The sequence below is a fragment of the Anopheles bellator genome, chromosome 2 (genome assembly GCF_943735745.2).
Source record: "Anopheles bellator chromosome 2, idAnoBellAS_SP24_06.2, whole genome shotgun sequence".
Classification (NCBI taxonomy): domain Eukaryota; kingdom Metazoa; phylum Arthropoda; class Insecta; order Diptera; family Culicidae; genus Anopheles; species Anopheles bellator.
The window spans coordinates 49,849,880-49,869,656 of record NC_071286.1 but is presented as its reverse complement, the minus strand read 5'-3'; the positions used below and the strand labels follow the sequence as shown (position 1 = coordinate 49,869,656).

Sequence of the window (19,777 nt, the reverse complement as noted above, 5' to 3'; positions counted from 1 at the left end):
CAATTTTGACTGGCATAGAATCTGGTTCCGTTAGCAGGGAAATCGAAAAGGTTAAAAAGAAGCGAGGGAACTTTCGGACAAAACAGCGGCTACTTGGCCGGTTGAAGCGCTGTCTCTCCAGAGCACTAGCACTTTGAAAGAATGGAAGTCCGAAGGGAATATAGGATCTAGCACGAAAGACACATCTCTGGCTCTTTGTAACCGTCTTTTCATGGATATACCTGTATTCTTGGAATGAAGGCATTATGCCACCATGAAGGTCATTGCAATTTCTGATACGTGCCACAAAATCCATGATAAATAGAACAACAGCTTTGGACGGAAACTTGCCAAAAGTCGGATGATATCGCAGTATTTGCCTAAGAATTTCTCCCGTTGATAGAATATTCGGAAACACTCGTCGTTTTGTTTGATTCCGAGACCGGCGTGATAAACAAGTTGTCGCGGACAACCCCGCCCGTATAAACACTACGTTACAGTAAACAACAGAGATAATCATTGTGTCTGTTGTAGGAAAAGACTACTCGACGGTTGTAATTGCTGGATAAGAAAAAGAACGCACCCATTAAGCAATACTAAGTTTGAAAAGTCTCGCTGTTAGGAAACTTTTATTCATTATTATTGGAAGTGACAGGGCCATATTAAGGACTAACTCAATGTGTTGCAATATCAAGGGTCGAACTGAAGGTTTTCGCAAACAAACCGATGAATCAGTTGATGAGCCCAAACGAATGTACGGACGATCCAGCTTCAAGATTTGTGTGAAAATGTTGGAAACTTTGTTAGTTTTTCCCTATAACATTTTTAGCAGTTTGATCTTAATCTTAATCGCTTAAAATTAGGTTTTGTTTTGCATAACAATACAAGATTTTAACAAAAATAAAATCCAACATTTCGAAGAAACTATCAACATTCACCAGAAAACAATAATAAGATACTATAGATCTTTTAGACGGCCGCAGGACACTCAAAAGCCTTTGAAAGAGACCGCGAGACATTGATCTCAAAGAGAGCCACAAAATTAAAAGGTTCGAAACATTTTAATTTTGTGCCCACTGGTTTTGTAGACCGTCAAGACAAATTCAGTCAGAACAGTGATTGTAGAATGATTTGATGTGAAACTATGATGTCTACAGTTGATGTAGCTTTGGAGAGGCCTCTCTGTAACCAGCAAAGCGACCTTCTTTGCACAAGTGGTTTGATTCATTAATATATTTTTGGAGTTTAATTGTAAACATCTTCTTCTCATATGTACGTAAGACAAATTGCGTCCAAATTACAATTGTACTTCAAATCATTCATCATAGTGTTTCGAACAGTCGCAGTAGACGTTATCAATGAAGCGAGCAATTGTTATAATTTTTTCCAGCAATCAACCAGCCATCACACAGCTTGTTTCGGATTAACTTAAATGCTGCGTGCGACTTCAAGTATTATTAAGATAGAAGGTGTAAGATGTTAATAAATCTTTAATTGAAAATTATTAATTGAACAGTATGCGTTTTGTTTTATTATCAAAAAGCGATGTTTTTGTGTCCCATCCCATTCTCAGTTCAACTCTATGTTTATATGATAAATATAATTTGCCGTCCCTTTCCCTACTTTTGCGTTTACTTCGACCTTAAGTGATTTGATCTTTTCAAATACGACAATCGTTCGAAACGTATGCGTTAGACATTGGACAATACAAGACTCCTCAGCAGGGCATATAACCTGCGTAACCACACATTGAGCATGGGAGCACCTTTTCTTTATATTACTACGGTGTACTTGTAAAGCGTTAGGCTTCTGAATAAGTTGTATTTAGTTCATGTTTCTTTGAAGTAAAGCACGGAAACATTTATTTTTTATCCAACTAGCCTTGCGATTTGAAAGAAACGCGAGGCAGATGCTAGTTATATATAAACGGAACGAATATTTAGCAAGAATACAGCCAATGAAGAAAAATAAGATAGTAGTGAACATGTTGACAGCGTTCGGGTTGCAGGATTCTAATGAAAGGATAACCCCCAATGAGGAGTATAAATCGAAATGCCTCCGAAATGGATTCTCAAAATCAATTAAGATTGGCTCAAAAGGGAAGTTATTGGTTTCAGCGGTCGAATGATTTTTAAGTTACAAAATAAGGAATAAGTCAACATTTATATCATGATTTAAAATCAGTTGTACTGTACTTGCAAATATTCACTTTTGGAGATGGAAATTTGAAAGATCTTACAACGAGTTTCCAGTGTATATCGCACCTAGATTCAACGTTCTCGTCAGAACTGTGATCAACACTGAATCATTTGCTATTACTATTGATCATTGCCGCGCAAATAACATCCAAAACTATAATGAGTCATTTAGCTGGTTAAGCAATAAAATATATCTGGTCTCCACCTTCCAATTATTTGTGCACACGCTTGTTGTGATCTTCATTTTCTTCTTTGCTGTTGCCGCTCTTCTGCCGTTTGTTATCGTCTGCAAGCACTTTCGATTGTTTCACCAAATCCAATGCCTGCCAGGAAGGAACATAAACGATTCGATCACGTGATTTGACCAATTAGTGTTGTTTTAGTTGATGGTGTACTGTTATTAATGGTGGCATTTGTCCCGTTACTGCTTATTTGCGTACCTCTTTTTTGCTCCGAAGAGCACAATCTTCCAATGTATCGGCAGCCTCATACTTGCCCTGCCGTCTGTAGAGAGCTCCGAGATTTTTCAGTGTTGTCGTGACAGTTGGTGAATCAACCTTTGCCGCTTTATGCCATCCACCGTACTCGCCATACGGGGTGTTTTCGCGGTTCTTTAGCTTATTCTCCTCGCGCTCCTCTGCCACTTGCCAGATCGGTTTGTTCTCACCGTTGATCGCACCAAACTCTCGTTCGTGAGCCCTCGTTAGCACCTCTTTGTAGAGCATTTCAGCCTCCTTGTACTTGCCTTGTTTCAAATAACAACTAGCCAAGTTGTTTAACGTTTTCGCAACATTAGGGTCGTCCCCGCCAAGCTTCATTTCGTAGATTTCCAATGCACGCTTGTAGTACATTTCCACCTCCTCATATTTTGCCTTAAACATCGTTCGATAGCATTATAAGCATATACAATGAATGCATGATAAGTACAAACATACCTGGTTTTGACAAAGCAGAGCCAAATTATTCAGTTGCTTAGCGACATCCGGATGAGACTTGCCGAGCACATTTTCCCGTATTTCCAAGGCACGCTTACAGAGCGGCTCAGCATCCTTATACTTGCCTCGCTTACCATACAAGACGGCCAGGTTGTTTAGCGTGGCTGCGACTGCGGGATGGTTTTCCCCAAGAGTTTTTTCGCGAATCGTCAGAGCATCATTGAGAAGGTTGGCTGCTTCTTTGTATTTATTCTGCACAACGACAAATGTTGAATCTTCAAGTATAACTTCTCGTAATAACGAAAACAAACTACCTTACCTGATCTCGATACACTAGCGCAAGAATGTTCAGCATTGTAGCAACGTCCGGGTGGTCATGCCCGCTGGTTTTCTCTAAATCCTCCAGAGCTTGCTTGCACAGTGGTACTGCCACTTCATAGCGACCTTGCGACGCATACTGAATGACTAGATTGTGCAGAGTTCTCAAGCGAGCCGGAATTTCATAGCCAGCATTGGCATGGCTAGCAAATTGGTTCGGTGGTGTCGGCGACATGTTGTTTCGTTCTTCCGTTTCATCTTCAGGGAACAGCTCCACCACGGGGTCGGTGCGCGATTTTTCTAAGTTATCCTCATTTTCTTGTATTTCATCGTACTTCTTCACCGATGCCATGAACTCTAGATGCTTTTTCTCTTCCTCCAGCTGTGCCACACTTTGCTCCGAAGCCTGTAGTTTCTGTTGCGTTATAGCTAGTTCATCACGCAACCATACATTTTCTTGACACAGCCGTTTCACTTGCGTTCGCAGTTTCTGCTTTTCTGCCTCAATATTTTGTAAATGAGCAAAGAGCATCACAATGACCTGCATCCCACGAATAGGAGGAAAGTGGAGTGTAAGCAACTATTTGGGCATTTATAACTTTCAACACTACTTACCTGAGCTTCACTCAAGCCCAGTTCAATATTTTCCATATTTTTTTTTACAATCTCCATCTTATCCGGGTCATTTTTGCTGCACTCCGCCAAATTGTTCATTAAGGTGATGTGTTCTACGCGGAGTGCTTCCAGACCCTGCATTACCGTTTTGGTGTTTGACACGATCTCTTCTTGAGCCATTTGTGTCATTTTCAGTGGATTTGTATTGTTTGTGTTCTGAAACTGTTAAAGACAAACCATAAACATTTATTGTACCATGATAAATTACTTTTGTCATATGAGTATGTTTGATTTAATGAAATGAAATGTTCATCACACGTACGATCCGTACCGTGGTACGATTAAAGTCCTTTTTTCAACATTCGTCTAAGATAAACCATTTTAAATTAAAAACGACGCATTGTAATGACGTCATCTAATTGGTGGAGTTGAAGTAGTTCATCGCTATAGCTACTAATCAATAGAAACAAAAGCAAAAGAAAAAATGCTGTGAACCACCATTGCTGCAGCTACAACCATCGTCCAGTGCACAACTACGACTGCAAACCGACGGTAAACCCGTCTACCATTACACAAACGAAGCGCGATAGACCGAACGAAAAACCTTCGAGAAACAGCCGGACAAAAACTTTCACCACAGGAGGATTTTCCGTAGCAGGGAAACTGCAAAATATTGTCACCGACTTCTACTTCGGCTAACTTCGACTGAAACAAATACTATCATTTATGATGCCTAATATGTTTAATATAATTCAGTTTATTAAAGGTTTACCTTATGAAGTTGAACGTCAGAATAGTTTTCCAAGTACCGTTCTTTCAGTGGAAAACTTTTACACAGAACCAATCCTTTTGCCTTTTACGGTTCACGAGAGAAATCAATAAACACAATATGGTTCCTTCACTTCGCAGCACTGGACCAACAACCGATACAATCATGCGCTCCCACGTACATGCATAAACACAGCCACAGTCGATTCCGCACAAGAATGATCTTCTTTCTATGTTTTCTTAAATAGCAGTCATTGATTCTCGAACCCGATCGAACCGATTCACCAACAAATATTACAAGTACATATTCACGGCATTCGTTGGGAAAATGATTTAGGTAGCAGATGAGAAGAACTCTTAAACTAAAAAACCATCTTTGAACAATGCTTCACAGTAATGGAAACGATATCGATTCTTGTCAAGATTAGTTGATGCCAGGTGATAGCGACCCTGCAAATGAGATACGCGAAAGGATTTTCTTCTCGTTTCAGTTTATGGTTCAACTCTTCGTTGCACTCCCAGTGAAGTATTTTATTTTCTCAAGGAGCGAGCGATGAAACTATGTAAATTATGTTTAAGAAGCAAACTCAGAACGTGTGTAGGTTTGAAATTTTTAAACGGTCAGATCTAATGCTAGCTCCGTTCGAATGTGACGAAAATTCGTCTCCATAATTGCTTTGATCATAGCGTAGTCAAACCGCGTTGCAAGTACAAAGTAAGTAAATGAAGTGCTGTGTGGAAAATACAAAGTAATAAAGTAGGAAAATAACTTTACAGCATACAAAAATTTGGGGAATTGTACTAAACAACTGAGCTAAGATATATTTTTCTAGAAATGAGAACTGGAACATTTTGACAGCTTCATTTTCAATCATGCAAAGTGACAGCGAATTCTTGTTCAGCAAAATTATAGCAGTTCGATTTCGGCAACCTAATAATAAATAAATAATAATAAATAAAAATCATTCACTGTACATATATAAATTAAAAAAAGAACATTCAAACAGTGTAAAACGCTTTGATTCAGTTAGAAACGAAAGATTCGTTTGAACTTCCTTCATTCTGTCTGCTTTCAAAGCCACTGAACTTTGTCTGACAGTTTACCGTATTCTGGCAATTGAAAAACGTCAAAGTCAACTTCCGCCGAACGAAGCTTGCAGGAGTTCTTTTTGTTACTGTTTGCGATAATAATGGTACGCTCGCGCAAGGTTAGTTGAAATTTTCGTTGAATATGGAATAGTGTAGCGATGTGGAAGCAGTAATACGTAATATGAGTCATATTTGTTTCATTTCGCCATCAATATTTCTCATAAATCACGATTTACATGTCCAAATTATCATCTTTTCTTTGGTCATCTCACTGCAGCCTATTTTGATCGACGGACGTGGTCACTTGCTTGGCAGACTGGCCTCGGTCGTTGCCAAGCAAATCTTGACTGGTCGCTCGGTGGTGGTCGTGCGCTGTGAAGATTTGCAGCTATCAGGCCACTTTTTCCGCAACAAGATTAAGTTTTTGGCCTACTTGCGGAAACGTTGCAATGTCAACCCGGCACGCGGTCCATTCCATTTCCGTGCCCCAAGCCGAATGCTGTGGAAGGCTATCCGTGGTAAGTAGCTATGTGTCTTGCTCTATAGGAACGGAGAGTAGCTTTCGCTGGTTTCATGTTTGCTACTGATAGAAGCAGCTAACACAAGAGTGCATTTATTTTAGGAATGGTTCCCCACAAAACTAAGCGCGGGCAGAATGCGCTGCGTCACCTGAAAGTGTACGAAGGCATACCTCCGCCATACGATACGCAGAAGCGGCTAGTGGTTCCAATCGCCCTCCGGCAACTTTGTCTGCGCCCGGATAGGAAGGTAAGAAGCACCCTTGTGTACATTTTATTGAAATACATGCTATTAGATCGTTCTAATAACGAGTAGTTAGCATGCACGAACTAAGTTTCCATTCGACAATTTCACTTTATATTATTTTGCAGTATTGCAGTGTGGATCGTGTTGCTCACGAAGTTGGATGGAAGTACCGCGACGTTGTGAACAACCTAGAAGCTAAACGCAAGATCAAGGCACGCTTGTCTTATCTTCATAAGAAGAAGCTGAAGGTAAGACATCATCAAGACACTATAAAATGGTATAATTGCATATTTTATTTCTTTTCTATTTTACCACAGAAAATTACATGGAAAGCTCGTGCTGCTGTAGCAGAAAAAATAAAACCACATAATGAGGTTCTGCAGCAATACGGATACCTTACGTCCGAGTTCGAGAAGAAGTACACGCGCCCAGTGGTAAATGTTCCGCAAAGGCCTGGAAAGAAAGAGCGCAAGGATCTCTATCTTGCTGCTAAAGCTCAGCGCAAGGCCGCCAGACTAGAGGCGAAAAAATTGGGAAAGGTTGTCAAGAAAACCAAGTCTAAAGCGAAGGCAAAGTAAACAGCAAAATCGGCATTGCTCTTAAGATGATCAAGACATGCCCATTTCAGCAGACGCAGCATATAACAAAAATGTGAAAATCTTGGGACTGTGATGCATTACCATTCTCGTGTCGCGTTTCAGATTTATCACAGAACGATGTGTCAAGAAATCTAAGTAAACAATGCAGAGAAAATACAAACATCAGTGTTTTGCTCGCGTGTAAAAAGTGAAGTTTCTCTGTCGATTCAACCCAACAATCCGAAAATAAAAATTTTTAAATTGTGTGAATAAACCAGGTCCTTTTTTATGTTTATATATCCAGTATGAATTACAAGTTGTTCTGGTTTCCAATGTTACTATAAATAATCAAGATTGCTGAGAGAAATTGTTGAATGGTATATCCGTAGTTACTGATCTGTGCTAATAGGTGATTTTACATGGGAAAGAATGGGCAATACGAACCATTATGAGCTGTATACCGTGTGAAAATTACAAAAATCTCACGTCCGTTTAAAATGGCGATTCGTGTAGAAAAACAGACCAAAAATTAAGAAAGACAATGAAAAGAGAATCAATGCAAAAGTGTCTTCGTGCCCTGTCATTGTATCAAAGGTCGCTGTATTACTATGACAACCGACTCAATTAATCATAGTACTCATCCTCTACGATCTGTGAAACAGTCGACGCCGCTTAACAAAGGATTGAATTGAAGCTGTGTCGATGGAGCATCTGTGGAAAAATTTTGACGAAAAGATTTCGGCTTTGGTAAATAACATGGATGCAGTTTTATGCAAACGATATTAAGTACGCTTCGTTTCTTTTAGGATGCTGAAACTTGCGCGCTGTGGACTGTTCTAGAGACTAACGTTGAAAAGTTGACGGCATGTAAAAGCAATTCATCGATCAACGAAGATATAATAGTGATAGGTAAATGTACTCGGTGAAGTTTTGTAATTGTGCTTCTAACTAATTCATTGAATTATGAATCTGGCGTACTAGAGCACAGCGCAATGCTGGAATCAACAACGGCGGATATGATTAGCAACCAATGCAACTCACGTATAATTAGACAGCAATGCGAAAACCTAACTCCTATTGGATGTTCAGATGAATCGAATTCTATAAAAAATGTCAGACAGCAAATGCGGGATAATTCTGAAGAAATCGAAAACATTCAACGTTTGTTGGTAAGTTATAGGATTACGATTCGTTTAATTTTGTACGGCACGAACTTAAATATTTTGATATAATTATTTCAGGGTGACATCGGAAATATGACAAAACATATCCAATCGAGCGTTCACTTCCATCGTGCTGAGAAGAATATAAAGCTTGAAGAACTTAAAGAACGCAAAGAAAAACTTGATCGCATCAAGGTGGATCGGATCAATATGATTAATAATTTCAACAATATGTTAGATAATGCCAGGTTTGTTCCTAAATGTTTGTTTTTGTATTTAATATTTGAGAATTGTTCATTATTTTAACATCTTTTTATTTTCTACTTCAACTGTAGCCTGTAGCGGAACCCTTGCGATTCGTAATGTGAATCGACGGATAACAAATAGGTTTGCTTTTATACAAAAAGCACTAGTTATTGAAAGAATAAATTCATTATTTCTTAAAATAACGAATGAGATTAGTTGAAAAATAAAAATGCAAAGTAATGCGTTTGATTACGAAATTTGAAATTTAGGGAAATAAATAAAACAAGCCTGTTTTAGAATTACTTATCAATGTTTACAACATTTTTTCTTGAAGGTTTCAGATGTAAAGAACCAACAGTCATCAAAATTGGAACTGTCGGATCTCAAAACGAACCTCTTCGCGGGATCACGACGCTGCGGCCGGGTTTTATTATCCTTGGTTTCGAGGAGACAACTTCGAACCACAGCTTCCCGGGTATGTATTCCTTATCATGTATGTAACGGGTCTTAGTCTGAATCAACATATCCAACATATATCCAAGACTTCCTCTAACGGATATGGCGTGTTCGACTCACAAAGCCAACAAAATTGCCTTACTACTTTGCCAACAAAGTGACTTCTACGTTACAGTAACATAAAATAAGTGAGCGATTGAGAGTTTTCGTTACTCAATCGGAAGATGAAAGTGTTCGATGTCACATGGTGTTACAGTTGCACGGCTACGATTGAAAATCGGAAGCGGATGTAAACGGGAACAAGTGTTGATCGCCAGAGTAGCAAGTTGTGTACTATTGATTAGCAGGCCTATTGTATTACCCGAACAGTTTGGTTCAACGAAGACATCAATACAACTACGCCATGAAGAGCCAATATGCATTTATTGCCTTTGAAGAAATGGAAATGTAAGAAAACACATATGAATGTGTTCAGCGAAGTGATTATAGTGATAATTGAAGATCAACGCGTATTACAAAATATGCAATACTTTCTAAATGTTCGAGTTATGGCGCACTATATGTTTGTTTAACAAAGACTATCAGGTTAAAATGCAAGTAGTATTTTCAATCGAGATTTTCATAATCTATACTCGTTCGAGACAAAATAACTTGTGTCATTCGATGAATTATGTAAGATAGCACCACCGAGCGAATAGTGATGCTCAGAAAAGTCTTGTGTATTGTCGAGCTTTAAGCAAAAGGTGTGGGTGGTTATGAGCTACTTTTTGGATGACTGATTGAGTAACACCCTGTCTACAAAGGATAAAATTACAACTTTTTCCGCTAGATCAATCTGCTTAATAATTAAAACTGTTGGATGGTTTATAAATATGTTCAATATATGCTGTAAATTCTCTTTCGTCCTACAATGGGCAAAACCTGAGTGCCACGATATATCCGGGTCAGTGAGGGGTTTCGAGCAAATTATTATAAATACCACACCTCTCGAAAACCTTATCATGGTTCTCTGTTGTCATTTGTCCTCTTAGTAGTCGTCCGTATGGTACTATATCGAGAGTGACGATGCTTGGTGGTATCGCTTCATTGCAAAAATCATATACGTGGTTTGTTAAAAAATTATATGTAATTTTGTGTTTGTTAAAAAAAAATTTTATTCGTGAATATCTTTTCTGTCCCTCACATTAAAAATTGCCGAACTTGTCGGAATAAGTGCGAGCATGAGTAAAATCATAACGCCACAAAACATCGAGAATCGAACATACGTAAGCCGCGGAAATTCAAAATTAGCGATACTGTAACGACGTATGTCTAGACATTTTCCAAGTTTAAGTTTAGTGAATCTTCGAAATTTTTGTTTTAGACTGTGTTAAAGAACCAAGAATCAACTTAGCATTAATCATCAACGAAAAGTGTGAATATTGACGCTCTCACAAAGCTACGAAATTTGATTGTCAACAGCAAGCAAGCAAAGCAAGAAAAGTTAAACTACAGTTTCTCATGCACAAGTTCGATGATTGCAATCGAACTGCAAGGTTTTACAATTCGATTTTGATTATTTAAGATTCAATTTATTTTTTAATCTTTTGATCGGACTTTTTAAACATTAGAAAAGTCTTTAAGCTTATACTTTGTTTTTCAGTTCGTCTTTTCGAGTTCGCATGTGAGCAGCAGCTTCCGATTAAGTGAGGATCGTATCAATTAGATACTTCCACATTCGAATGGTTTTCCATAAAGATTGCTGTGCATTCTTTATAACCATAACAGATGTTAATGGAGTTGTCGTTTTTAAAGTTTCGTGTGTAAAAACGTGATGTCGTGATGTCGTAATACTAAAAGTATCAAACAGATCTAATAATTCTGATAAATAATACGCCTCATATCACCTTATGGCGCATCTTTATTGTAGAGTCCTAGCGATTTTTATTGAACAAACTAACACGCTAAAAGTTGTGTAGAACGTTTATGCATCATGTCTGCTGTTAAAAGATAAATTTCGTTTAAGAGTGAGTTTGGAACAAGCAAAAAGCTATCCTCGTTGTGTTTAATAAACCGTTGATGTTCGTTTATCTTTGTCTTAGCTTTTTATAAACCACTGTTGCTTTCTTTATTGAATAATTTGATGACTTGTGCTGTACAGGGATATTTTTAATTGGTAATAATACCATCAATTTTGTGAGTTATTTTGGTGTACGACGTGGAATGAATTACATTTGTAGCTAGTAACACTAAAAGATGGCTGATGGATTGTCAGAAGATTAGAATCATGTCTGCATCTGACATCACCATTTGGGACTTTTCTTCTTTTGATTAAGCGAGTCAAAGATAGAAGAATCTTCTTACATTATTTTTACATATTCAAATATGCAGCTTCAGGCAATACATGTATCATACAACTAGTTGACTTGTTTTTTAAATAATCTAACACGTATATCAGGCAGAAAATCCAGCATTGGATTTGCTTTCTATTGCGTCTGTTTTAGCCATAGGCGGTGTTTCAGGATCGCCTGAAGAGTTAGAGGTCTGCTCGATAGTTTTCGATTGTTCAATAGAAGGTTCGCTCCTTTTGAATATGAGTTTTTCTTCTTCTCTTCCAAAGAAGGTATCTTTACGGTCCCAATCGTGATGATGATGATGATCGTGATGGTCTGGTGACGGGAACCACTCTGATATCCACACTGGCTTCCAGATCTTCTTCCAAGCCGGGAGCCATATTTCTTTCCAATCAGGCACCCAAATTTGTTTCCATGCTTCTTTCCATTCAAGTTTTTTGTCTGGGACCCACGCAAGTTTCTTACTCGGTTTCCAAATTTGTATCCAAGCGGCCTTCCATTCCAGTTTCTTTTCTGGCACCCATATCTGTTTCTTTTCCGTTCTCCAAATCTGTTTCCAAGCTTCCTTCCACGCAAGCTTTTTATCCTCTACCCATATTTGTTTCTTGGCCGAATGCCAGATTTGCTTCCATGCTGCTTTCCATTCGAGCTTTTTGTCTGTGCGCCAGATTTGCTTTTGTTCGGTTTTCCAAATCTTCTTCCACCCCGCTTTCCACACAAGCTTCTTTTTCCATAAGTCGTGGCTAGTGTATTCCCACCCATCGTGATCTTTACCCAAAAATTTCTCACCAGGTATGCCTACCTTAATCCATTCGGGATACCAATACTGCTTCCAACCGGGGACTTGCACCTCTTTGAAATCTGCAACTTGAATTTCCTTCCAAACGGGTTTCCAAATCTGTTTCCATGCAGGCACTTGAATATCCTTCAATGCTGCAACCTTGATGGGTACCCAAATCGGTTTCCAAATCTTTTTCCAGTCAGGCACCTGAATTTCTTTCCAAGCTGGAACTTGAATTTCCTTCCAAACGGGTTTCCAAATCTGTTTCCACGCAGGCACTTGAATATCCTTCCAAATAGGTATTTCTGTTGGAACCCAAATCGGTTTCCAAATCTTTTTCCAGTCGGGTTTCCATATTTGCTTTTTGCCAGCCTTCCAGATCTTTTTCCACCCCTCTTTCCATATTAACTTTTTCTTCCAATAACCCGGATCATGCTGTTCTTCAAGGTGGTGATGATGGTGATGTGAGTCTTCAAAGTTTTGGTGCAGATTATCATCATATTGACTAATTTGTGCCTCGTGTTGAAGCAATGGAATCGACTCTGAAACCTTATGTTCGTGATCGTCGAATGTTATGGGATCTGCAGGTGCTGGATAGTCATATCCTATGCGCTTGTGAGCTTGAGCCGGATCGTTAGTGTTTTGTGTTTCTTTGGCTTTCTGATCGATGACGGCTTTCGGTGTTACCACAGGTGTACACAATATTACTATCAATGCGATAGTTAGCTGCAAGAGAGAATAGAAAACAGATGCTTTGGAGAACCGTCACGTGTAAACCTGTAAACGTAATTGCTGCGATTTAATTGCAGGTAGATGTATGAAATTGCAAGCATTGTTCATGACGCAACAATTAACCAGTAACAATACAACAATGCAATGTGTTCCACTGACAGCAGCAAAATGACCTCTAAACATAAAATAAACGAGAGATTGAGATGTTTAGTTACTCAATCGGAAGATGAAAGTGTTCGATATCACATGGTGTTACAGTTGCATGGCTACGATTGAAAATCGGAAGCGGATGTAAACGGGAACAAGTGTTGATCGCCAGCAAGTCGTGTACTATTGATTAGCAGGCTTATTTTATGTTACCCAAACACCTTGGCTCGAAGACATCAATACAACTACGCCATGAAGAGCCAATATGCATTTATTGCCTTTGAAGAAATGGAAATGTAAGAAAACACATATGAATGTGTTCAGCGAAGTGATTATAGTGATAATTGAAGATCAACGCGTATTACAAAATATGCAATACTTTCTAAATGTTCGAGTTGTGGCGCACTATATGTTTGTTTAACATAGACTATCAGGCTAAAATGTAAATAGTGTTTTCAATCGAGATTTTCATAATCTATACTCGTTCGATACCAAATAACTTGTTTCATTCGCCGAATTATGTAAGATAGCACCACCGAGCGAATAGTGATGCTCAGAAAAGTCCTGTATATTGTCGAGCTTTAAGCAAACCGTGTGGGTGGTTTTGAGCTACTTTTTGGATGACTGATTGAGTAACACCCTGTCTACAAAGGATCAAATTACAGCTTTTTCCGCTAGTTCAATCTGCTTAATAATTAAAACTGATGGATGTTTTATAAATATGTTCAATATATGCTGTAAAGTTCTCTTTTGTCTTACAATGGGCAAAAGCTGAGTACACGCTATATCCGGGTTCGTGAGGGGTTTCGAGCAAATTATTATAAATACCACACTTCTCGAAAATCTCATCTTGGCCCTCTTAGTCCGTATGGTACATCGAGAGTGACTAAGTCTGGAGGTATCGCTTCATTTATCATTGCAAAAGTCGTATTTGACATTTTCTAAATTTAAGTATAACGGATCTACGTGATTGTTTTAGACTGTGTTAAAGAACCAAGAATCAACTTAGCACTAATAATCAACGAAAACTGTGATTATTGACGCTCCCGCACGAAATTTGATGGTCAACAGCAAGCAAGCAAAGCAAGTAAAGTTAAATTATGGTTTCTCATGCACTAGTTTCATCATTGCAAGGTTTTAAAAGCCGGTTTTGATTATTTCAGATTCAATTTATTTTTAGAAAACAAACATGAACTACCACGCCACTGTTTTAGGGCTTCTTTTTTATGTTTTATGGAACATTCAACTGTGGAACTTTAGTTTAGTTCATCCAAGACTTTATTCAATTTGGTTGAAGCTTTTAAACTTTAGAAAAGTCTGAAGACTTATACGAATTATATCAGCTGATTAATTCAAAAGTCCGTCTTTTCGATTACACATGTGCACAATGCAGATGCAACTGCTTCAATTAATTATTTCCACTTTCAAATGTTGTTCCAATCCTTATGGACTTTTGTGTACTCATTCTAGTCACTACAGACGGTCATTTAGTTTTTGTTTTTTAACTACACATCCACAATATAGTTTATTTAACGATTTACGATTAAACAACGATTGATGCCAACAAATCCAAGACAGAGAAAGAAACCACCTAGGCTTATTTCAAGATATCTTTCGATTGTTTCAAAACAACACTCTGATTTAACACTCATACAGCAGTTAGTTCCAAATTGTAAATAGTTGTATGTCACTAACCACGCGGTTCCATCGGGTTTTCATCCTTCCCGAAGAAGACGAGATGAACAGTGAAACTACTCGGAGCAGCGGTCTTCTTTTAGTTGCTGTTTCAAATTGACTGACAATTGTTTACATCCGTTCGCCGTATAATATATATAAACAATCGGTCACCCCTCCGAAAACGAGTCACACGGAGAAATGAGAAAAAGCAGAACTACTTGCACTTTTACTCGCGCCGGTGACGATGCCTCCGATCGCCGGTGGGGGTTAATCTTTTGGCACGCATTCACAGCATTCACCAAAGCTGCAAATAGGAGAGGGAGATGGTAATGCTTTCTTTCCCTCGACTGCACGCATACCATTGATGATTTGGAATAGCTTGAACCCCCCGTTTCAACAAACGAGATCTGCTTCCTTTTCAAAAGCGTTTTCTACCGATACCATAGTATAGCATTAGTGTGCATTACTCTCAATGCTGTTGTCGAATTTTTAATATTTCTCCTTTTCAGCTAGAACGTATAACTTCATTGTGCAGCACTTTTCCACTTAACATTGCATGTGCATAACATTGGTAGTGTACCTCAAAGTGTTTGTTCAAAAACAATTAGTAAAGTAGATTTAAACGGTATTTGGTGAGCTTTAAGACAGATTGCCCCTGAATGAAGTTCTAAAAGGAAGTGGTGGCAATGTTAAAAAATGTCAAATTTTATTCCATAACATCCATAAATTCTTTTTAAAGTCGATGGCTACATAGGCTTGAGTACTGATTTAGAGGTTTCAAATGGTTTGCAACCGATGCAGTAATGAAACTGTGTATCCTGAACATTTCCTGCTTTCATATCAACTTACTTCCCGTTGAGTGCGATAGATCTCATGGGCATGTTTTTTCTCTCGCTAGAAACATCACTACCGGTACCACCATTCCCAGCATACATACACTAGTAAACCCCGCTGATCCATTCGAGCAGCCGCTGTTTGCGTAACCGATGGGCATGATTTTTGCCACCGTTATTATATCATCAGGGTGTGAGCGCGCGAAGCTCGGCGAAACAGAGAACCGTTTAAAACACGTTCAAGAGCGATCGGCAGAGTTAACCGATCGAAGTAAGAAGTAGTAAGTTGCTCTCCAAGAGAGTCACACTAGTTTTATGCTCTCTGCTGGTAGTGGGTACCGCTCAGGAAAGGCTATCTCAAGGCCGTTTCCACAAACTTTCTCGTCGTTCGGTGGAATCTCTTTTTCCTTGCGCTCGAAGCGGCCTCGATTTCTGCAGCTGAAGTATGGCCGTAGGTAATTTGAACACACAATTGAAATGCAAACACATTATTCTGAGTAAAAACTCAGCCTCGTGTCGTTTCGTATTTATGGTTCTGATACTATATGCTATGGGAAGTTCTCACAGATTTTTTTCTGGTTTGTTGTGTGTCCGTATGCGATCATCCGTCAAAGGAAAGAAAGGTAGGAAAAGCGTCGGTGTGAACCGTGACAGTGCGTTAACTTAAATTCTATACTTAAAGCTGGCTACAATACGGGTATGTCCGTTTTATGATTTAAAATGTAAAACAAAACTTCTGCAGAAAAGATGAGTATGTACACTTCAAAGATCACCAACGCTCAGGAGCGTGAAAGGATGTTCCGTATTAATAAATGAGCGAAAGGTAATTTTAGGCTCCAGTTCCGGTATGCTACTCAAGACAGGCTGGCCTTGTTATAAGAATAGCGAACAGAGTCTTGAAATAGGTCCTTGATCGTCTCAGAAAAATGACGAGTCTCATTTTTCTTCTTCTCTTTTTTTAACAGACAAAGCGTCTTCTTTATCAATTCCGCAACATAAAGTGTGAGGAATGTGTCTCCGTTCGAACTTGTTGACTATAGATAAGTTCATTATGTAAATCGAGCGAACAGCAGACAGAGCATCAGCAGCCGACAGAGCATGGATTGCTGAAGGCAATCGCTTCATTGAACTTGAAACTAGCTCTCCATGGGTCATGGCACTGGGGTTGGCATTTTCCGGAAGTACAGAAGGTCAACCATGATCTGAAAATGAGGTACGATGGATCATGACAAGCTATCGATAGCAAGGACGTGAACGAGGTGTGGTTATTCCAATTACCATGATGATTGAGGATGTGACGATGTGATGGTTGGAAGCTGAAACTAGGTCGGTCATATAGTGCGCATGTATTCAAGAGTAAATAGGTGTGTTGCATGACTAAGCGTGCAGTACAAACGGGAAATTCAGAGAACTCATGAACGGAGACACGAGAAACAATAAAAAGAAAGGTGTTTAAGTAGGACAAGTTACGCAGTGAATCGACAGCCCACACATACTGAAGTTCCACTGCAGACAGGGGCTAGGGACTGAAGCGTTAACGCTTGGCACGAACTTGTATCAGAGACTTTCTTTCAATCCTATCATACTATATATATGATGGATTTATTATTGTACTGTCTGCCAGATGTAATATTTATGTGTAAAGCATCAACCAGTTTATTCATATTTTTTTAAATTTTTATTTATACAGTATTAAATTGGAAAAGAAGCATTGATACCAAATAGATTTTTGTTACAATTTTGAAGTTGTTTCTTTTGTAAAAGGTAATACACTTAAGGTAAAGGTAGTTGGACGAACGGAACATACGGCTAAATGTAGTTCCGAATGGAAGGGAACACTTGCGCCCTGGGACAAACGGCTGATGTAACATCGCAATGAAATGGGAGACTAAAACGGATGAAAGGAAAAAGCGTGACTTCAGTCGTATGACATAACATCTCCGTTGAGAGTAACTGGTTACGGGAAACAGGACTCGTATCCGATCGCAAAGCGTGGTCGAACACTCGCAACTGATTCGCTTCTGGAGCACACATCCGTACCCTATTGCATCTAATGGTGGAGTACATTTAGGGAAACAAGAAACGAAGTTTCAAAGAAGCTTTGAAGAGGAAGAAGACTGAAAATCCTACACTATAAGCCGTGCGGTTTGTTGGCCTTTCACCGTTGGTCGTGCAACTATTTCGTATTCCGCTTGCTTATTTTCTGGAAAGGACATAGGTAGCAGCAGTGAAAGAGCGTCAAGCAGTTATCAGAATCTTCTCTCACAAAAATTAGCTAAATAAGATATTATTATCATTTAGACATACTATCCATAAATTGACAAAATAAATCAAATAATAATTCGGTTCCCTCTGTTCACGTTGGGAAAACTTGCTTACTTACTTATCCGGCTATAATCGCCGAGTCCTCTTGGCCTGCAACAACAACATATTGAGAAAATATCGCCATAATCCTATTTACCTCGTCAGAACCTTCTCGTACAACTTTCTAGCGCGTGTTTTAGCGACTAGGTTTTGCTTAAGTGTCCCGTTTGGATACTTACATGCAAGGAAAAAACAGTAGCCTCTTCGTAAACAGGCCCGCTGGACAGTACTTCTGCTGGCACCATTTTTTTTTTTGCAACATCGCGAACCGAAAGTCCAGGATTTGCCTTGATTGATCTCAAAACCTTCCAGATCAGCTGCCGGTCGTAAATTCCACTACGTCGTCTACTCGGAATCTTCCGATCTATGGTATTGGGTTCCCAGAAACGGTAAAGTACAGCATATACAGTTGATTTTGCGAATTTGTGAGTTTTTGAGATTTTTAAAGCAGACCACGTGGGGTTCTCGACGTGAGTGTTCAGAATTATTTTTCTTCTTATGAGTTCCGTTTAGCATAACTTTCTATAAACTCCGCGTACCAGGATGAAAGTTTCAGCACTGAAAGTCGAATATTTACTTAAGACATAACTATCAAAACATTTGAAATCCGACCACCATAAGTATAAAGAAAACAACTTTTCCCGATTCTAAGTGGACCATGCTTTATATGTATCTTTTGGGGCATTAAGAACAGTTTCTTAATGTAGATAAAAATTTGACAGAAAGGTTTAGTTAATATCTTAATAATCATTAGCTGTCAAAACGAAGTTAACGCAAAATTAGACACATATTGTAGCGGTGCAAACCTTTTTGTGCTTTAGTGCAGAGCAGAAAGTCTTGCAAAGAACACAATTTAGAAGACAAATAAATCGGGCAATAAATAGCAGCGACCCGAAAACTAATTCTATTTTATTGGGTTATATTTGGGTTCGGCGATTGATCATTTAACTAAGTAGATAATATCAATTTAAGTTTGGATGAAAAAATGGGCTGATGAATACTTTATCAAGCGTTTGAATAATAGGTTAAATACTTCGCACGGTAATAATTACTTGTTTCAAAATACCCACATACGCAATGGCCAAAGCTCCTCGAACATTCTACACGCGTTCTAGTATAAAAAATAACCTATTATTATTATTATTACTATTATAGAAAAATAATAAAATCATTCACCATAATGCCATACAAAACCACCATATTATAGGACGTATGCAACGAATTGCAGCATAATAGGCGCACTAACAAGATCACACGGAGTAAAACTTGGCTGTACTGAATTTAATTACTGATTAATTATTGTAATAAATTAATTAGATTCAACGTGTGTGTCTTTGTGTGCGTGTTGAGCTGTGCAGGACATGGGGGGACAAGGATGAGGACTGAGTATCCTATTAAACATTTGTTTGTAATCCTGGATTTTTTACGTAAATCTAGTAAGATTCTTGACAGTATAGGCCAAAACTCCGAAAACCTAGTCTAACCTAATAGAGATGGCAAGAATATGCGAATATTCAACGAAAATTGTCGAAATCTAAAATCTTTGTTCTTTTTCTTTGTTCTGATTTTATAGCTTACCTTTTCGCGCATACTCGATCAAATGGCGAAGAAAACAACGGCGAAAAATGGAATGTTTTCGAATACCATGCGATAATGCGATATGTATTAGGTCTGCAAATTAATTAGTTCGGTTTTTATTCTATATTTGTAACCTTATTACCACAACAAACCGTATGACTACCTTATTGAAAGTATTGTCCGTCGTTAGATACTACTTTCTCTCATCTTTTAGGTAGTTCC

The 19,777-nt window shown here is 38.6% G+C and overlaps 4 protein-coding genes across 5 annotated transcripts; 2 read left to right on the top strand and 2 right to left on the bottom strand.

The window, feature by feature from the left end:
* Nucleotides 1-810: 810 nt before the first annotated feature.
* LOC131211947 (kinesin light chain) lies at nucleotides 811-5,224 on the bottom strand. Its single transcript, XM_058205639.1, has 6 exons — nucleotides 4,818-5,224; nucleotides 4,046-4,267; nucleotides 3,432-3,971; nucleotides 3,113-3,364; nucleotides 2,618-3,049; nucleotides 811-2,500 (listed from the first exon to the last, which is right to left on the bottom strand). The coding sequence occupies exons 2-6, from the start codon at nucleotides 4,232-4,234 to the stop codon at nucleotides 2,390-2,392; spliced, it is 1,524 nt and encodes a 507-aa protein (XP_058061622.1). The 5' UTR covers nucleotides 4,235-4,267; nucleotides 4,818-5,224; the 3' UTR covers nucleotides 811-2,389.
* A 20-nt stretch (nucleotides 5,225-5,244) lies between these two features.
* LOC131211946 (large ribosomal subunit protein uL13) lies at nucleotides 5,245-7,522 on the top strand. Of its 2 annotated transcripts, none has more exons than XM_058205638.1 (5): nucleotides 5,245-5,265; nucleotides 6,180-6,420; nucleotides 6,525-6,670; nucleotides 6,793-6,915; nucleotides 6,985-7,522. In XM_058205638.1, exons 1-5 carry the CDS (start codon nucleotides 5,245-5,247, stop codon nucleotides 7,243-7,245), a joined length of 792 nt encoding a protein of 263 aa, XP_058061621.1. In that variant the 3' UTR covers nucleotides 7,246-7,522. The 2 variants fall into 2 exon arrangements, with proteins under 2 accessions (XP_058061621.1, XP_058061620.1); XM_058205637.1 differs by lacking the exon at nucleotides 5,245-5,265 and adding an exon at nucleotides 5,946-6,021.
* A 389-nt stretch (nucleotides 7,523-7,911) lies between these two features.
* Nucleotides 7,912-8,894, top strand: LOC131211306 (uncharacterized). The gene is made up of 5 exons (XM_058204723.1): nucleotides 7,912-7,992; nucleotides 8,052-8,154; nucleotides 8,227-8,414; nucleotides 8,487-8,656; nucleotides 8,744-8,894. The coding sequence occupies exons 1-5, from the start codon at nucleotides 7,948-7,950 to the stop codon at nucleotides 8,748-8,750; spliced, it is 513 nt and encodes a 170-aa protein (XP_058060706.1). The 5' UTR covers nucleotides 7,912-7,947; the 3' UTR covers nucleotides 8,751-8,894.
* Nucleotides 8,895-11,543: 2,649 nt separating this feature from the next.
* On the bottom strand, nucleotides 11,544-14,822 carry LOC131207651 (uncharacterized). The gene is made up of 2 exons (XM_058200274.1): nucleotides 14,799-14,822; nucleotides 11,544-12,950 (listed from the first exon to the last, which is right to left on the bottom strand). The coding sequence occupies exons 1-2, from the start codon at nucleotides 14,820-14,822 to the stop codon at nucleotides 11,544-11,546; spliced, it is 1,431 nt and encodes a 476-aa protein (XP_058056257.1).
* Nucleotides 14,823-19,777: the final 4,955 nt, after the last annotated feature.

What these genes read in the sequence shown, in the direction of transcription:
- LOC131211947 (XM_058205639.1), bottom strand. Translation starts at nt 4,234, where the DNA reads ATGACACAAATGGCTCAAGAAGAGATCGTGTCAAACACCAAAACGGTA. An exon ending in TGGGCTTGAGTGAAGCTCAG is followed by an intron (nt 3,972 to 4,045) that starts GTAAGTAGTGTT and finishes CGTGGGATGCAG; the next exon opens with GTCATTGTGATGCTCTTTGC. An exon ending in CTCTTCGGAGCAAAAAAGAG is followed by an intron (nt 2,501 to 2,617) that starts GTACGCAAATAA and finishes CCTTCCTGGCAG; the next exon opens with GCATTGGATTTGGTGAAACA.
- LOC131211946 (XM_058205638.1), top strand. Translation starts at nt 5,245, where the DNA reads ATGCCAGGTGATAGCGACCCT. An exon ending in GCTGTGGAAGGCTATCCGTG is followed by an intron (nt 6,421 to 6,524) that starts GTAAGTAGCTAT and finishes CATTTATTTTAG; the next exon opens with GAATGGTTCCCCACAAAACT. An exon ending in TTCATAAGAAGAAGCTGAAG is followed by an intron (nt 6,916 to 6,984) that starts GTAAGACATCAT and finishes ATTTTACCACAG; the next exon opens with AAAATTACATGGAAAGCTCG.
- LOC131211306 (XM_058204723.1), top strand. Translation starts at nt 7,948, where the DNA reads ATGGAGCATCTGTGGAAAAATTTTGACGAAAAGATTTCGGCTTTG. An exon ending in ACGAAAAGATTTCGGCTTTG is followed by an intron (nt 7,993 to 8,051) that starts GTAAATAACATG and finishes CGTTTCTTTTAG; the next exon opens with GATGCTGAAACTTGCGCGCT. An exon ending in CGAAGATATAATAGTGATAG is followed by an intron (nt 8,155 to 8,226) that starts GTAAATGTACTC and finishes CTGGCGTACTAG; the next exon opens with AGCACAGCGCAATGCTGGAA.
- LOC131207651 (XM_058200274.1), bottom strand. Translation starts at nt 14,822, where the DNA reads ATGAAAACCCGATGGAACCGCGTG. An exon ending in AAACCCGATGGAACCGCGTG is followed by an intron (nt 12,951 to 14,798) that starts GTTAGTGACATA and finishes TCTCTCTTGCAG; the next exon opens with CTAACTATCGCATTGATAGT.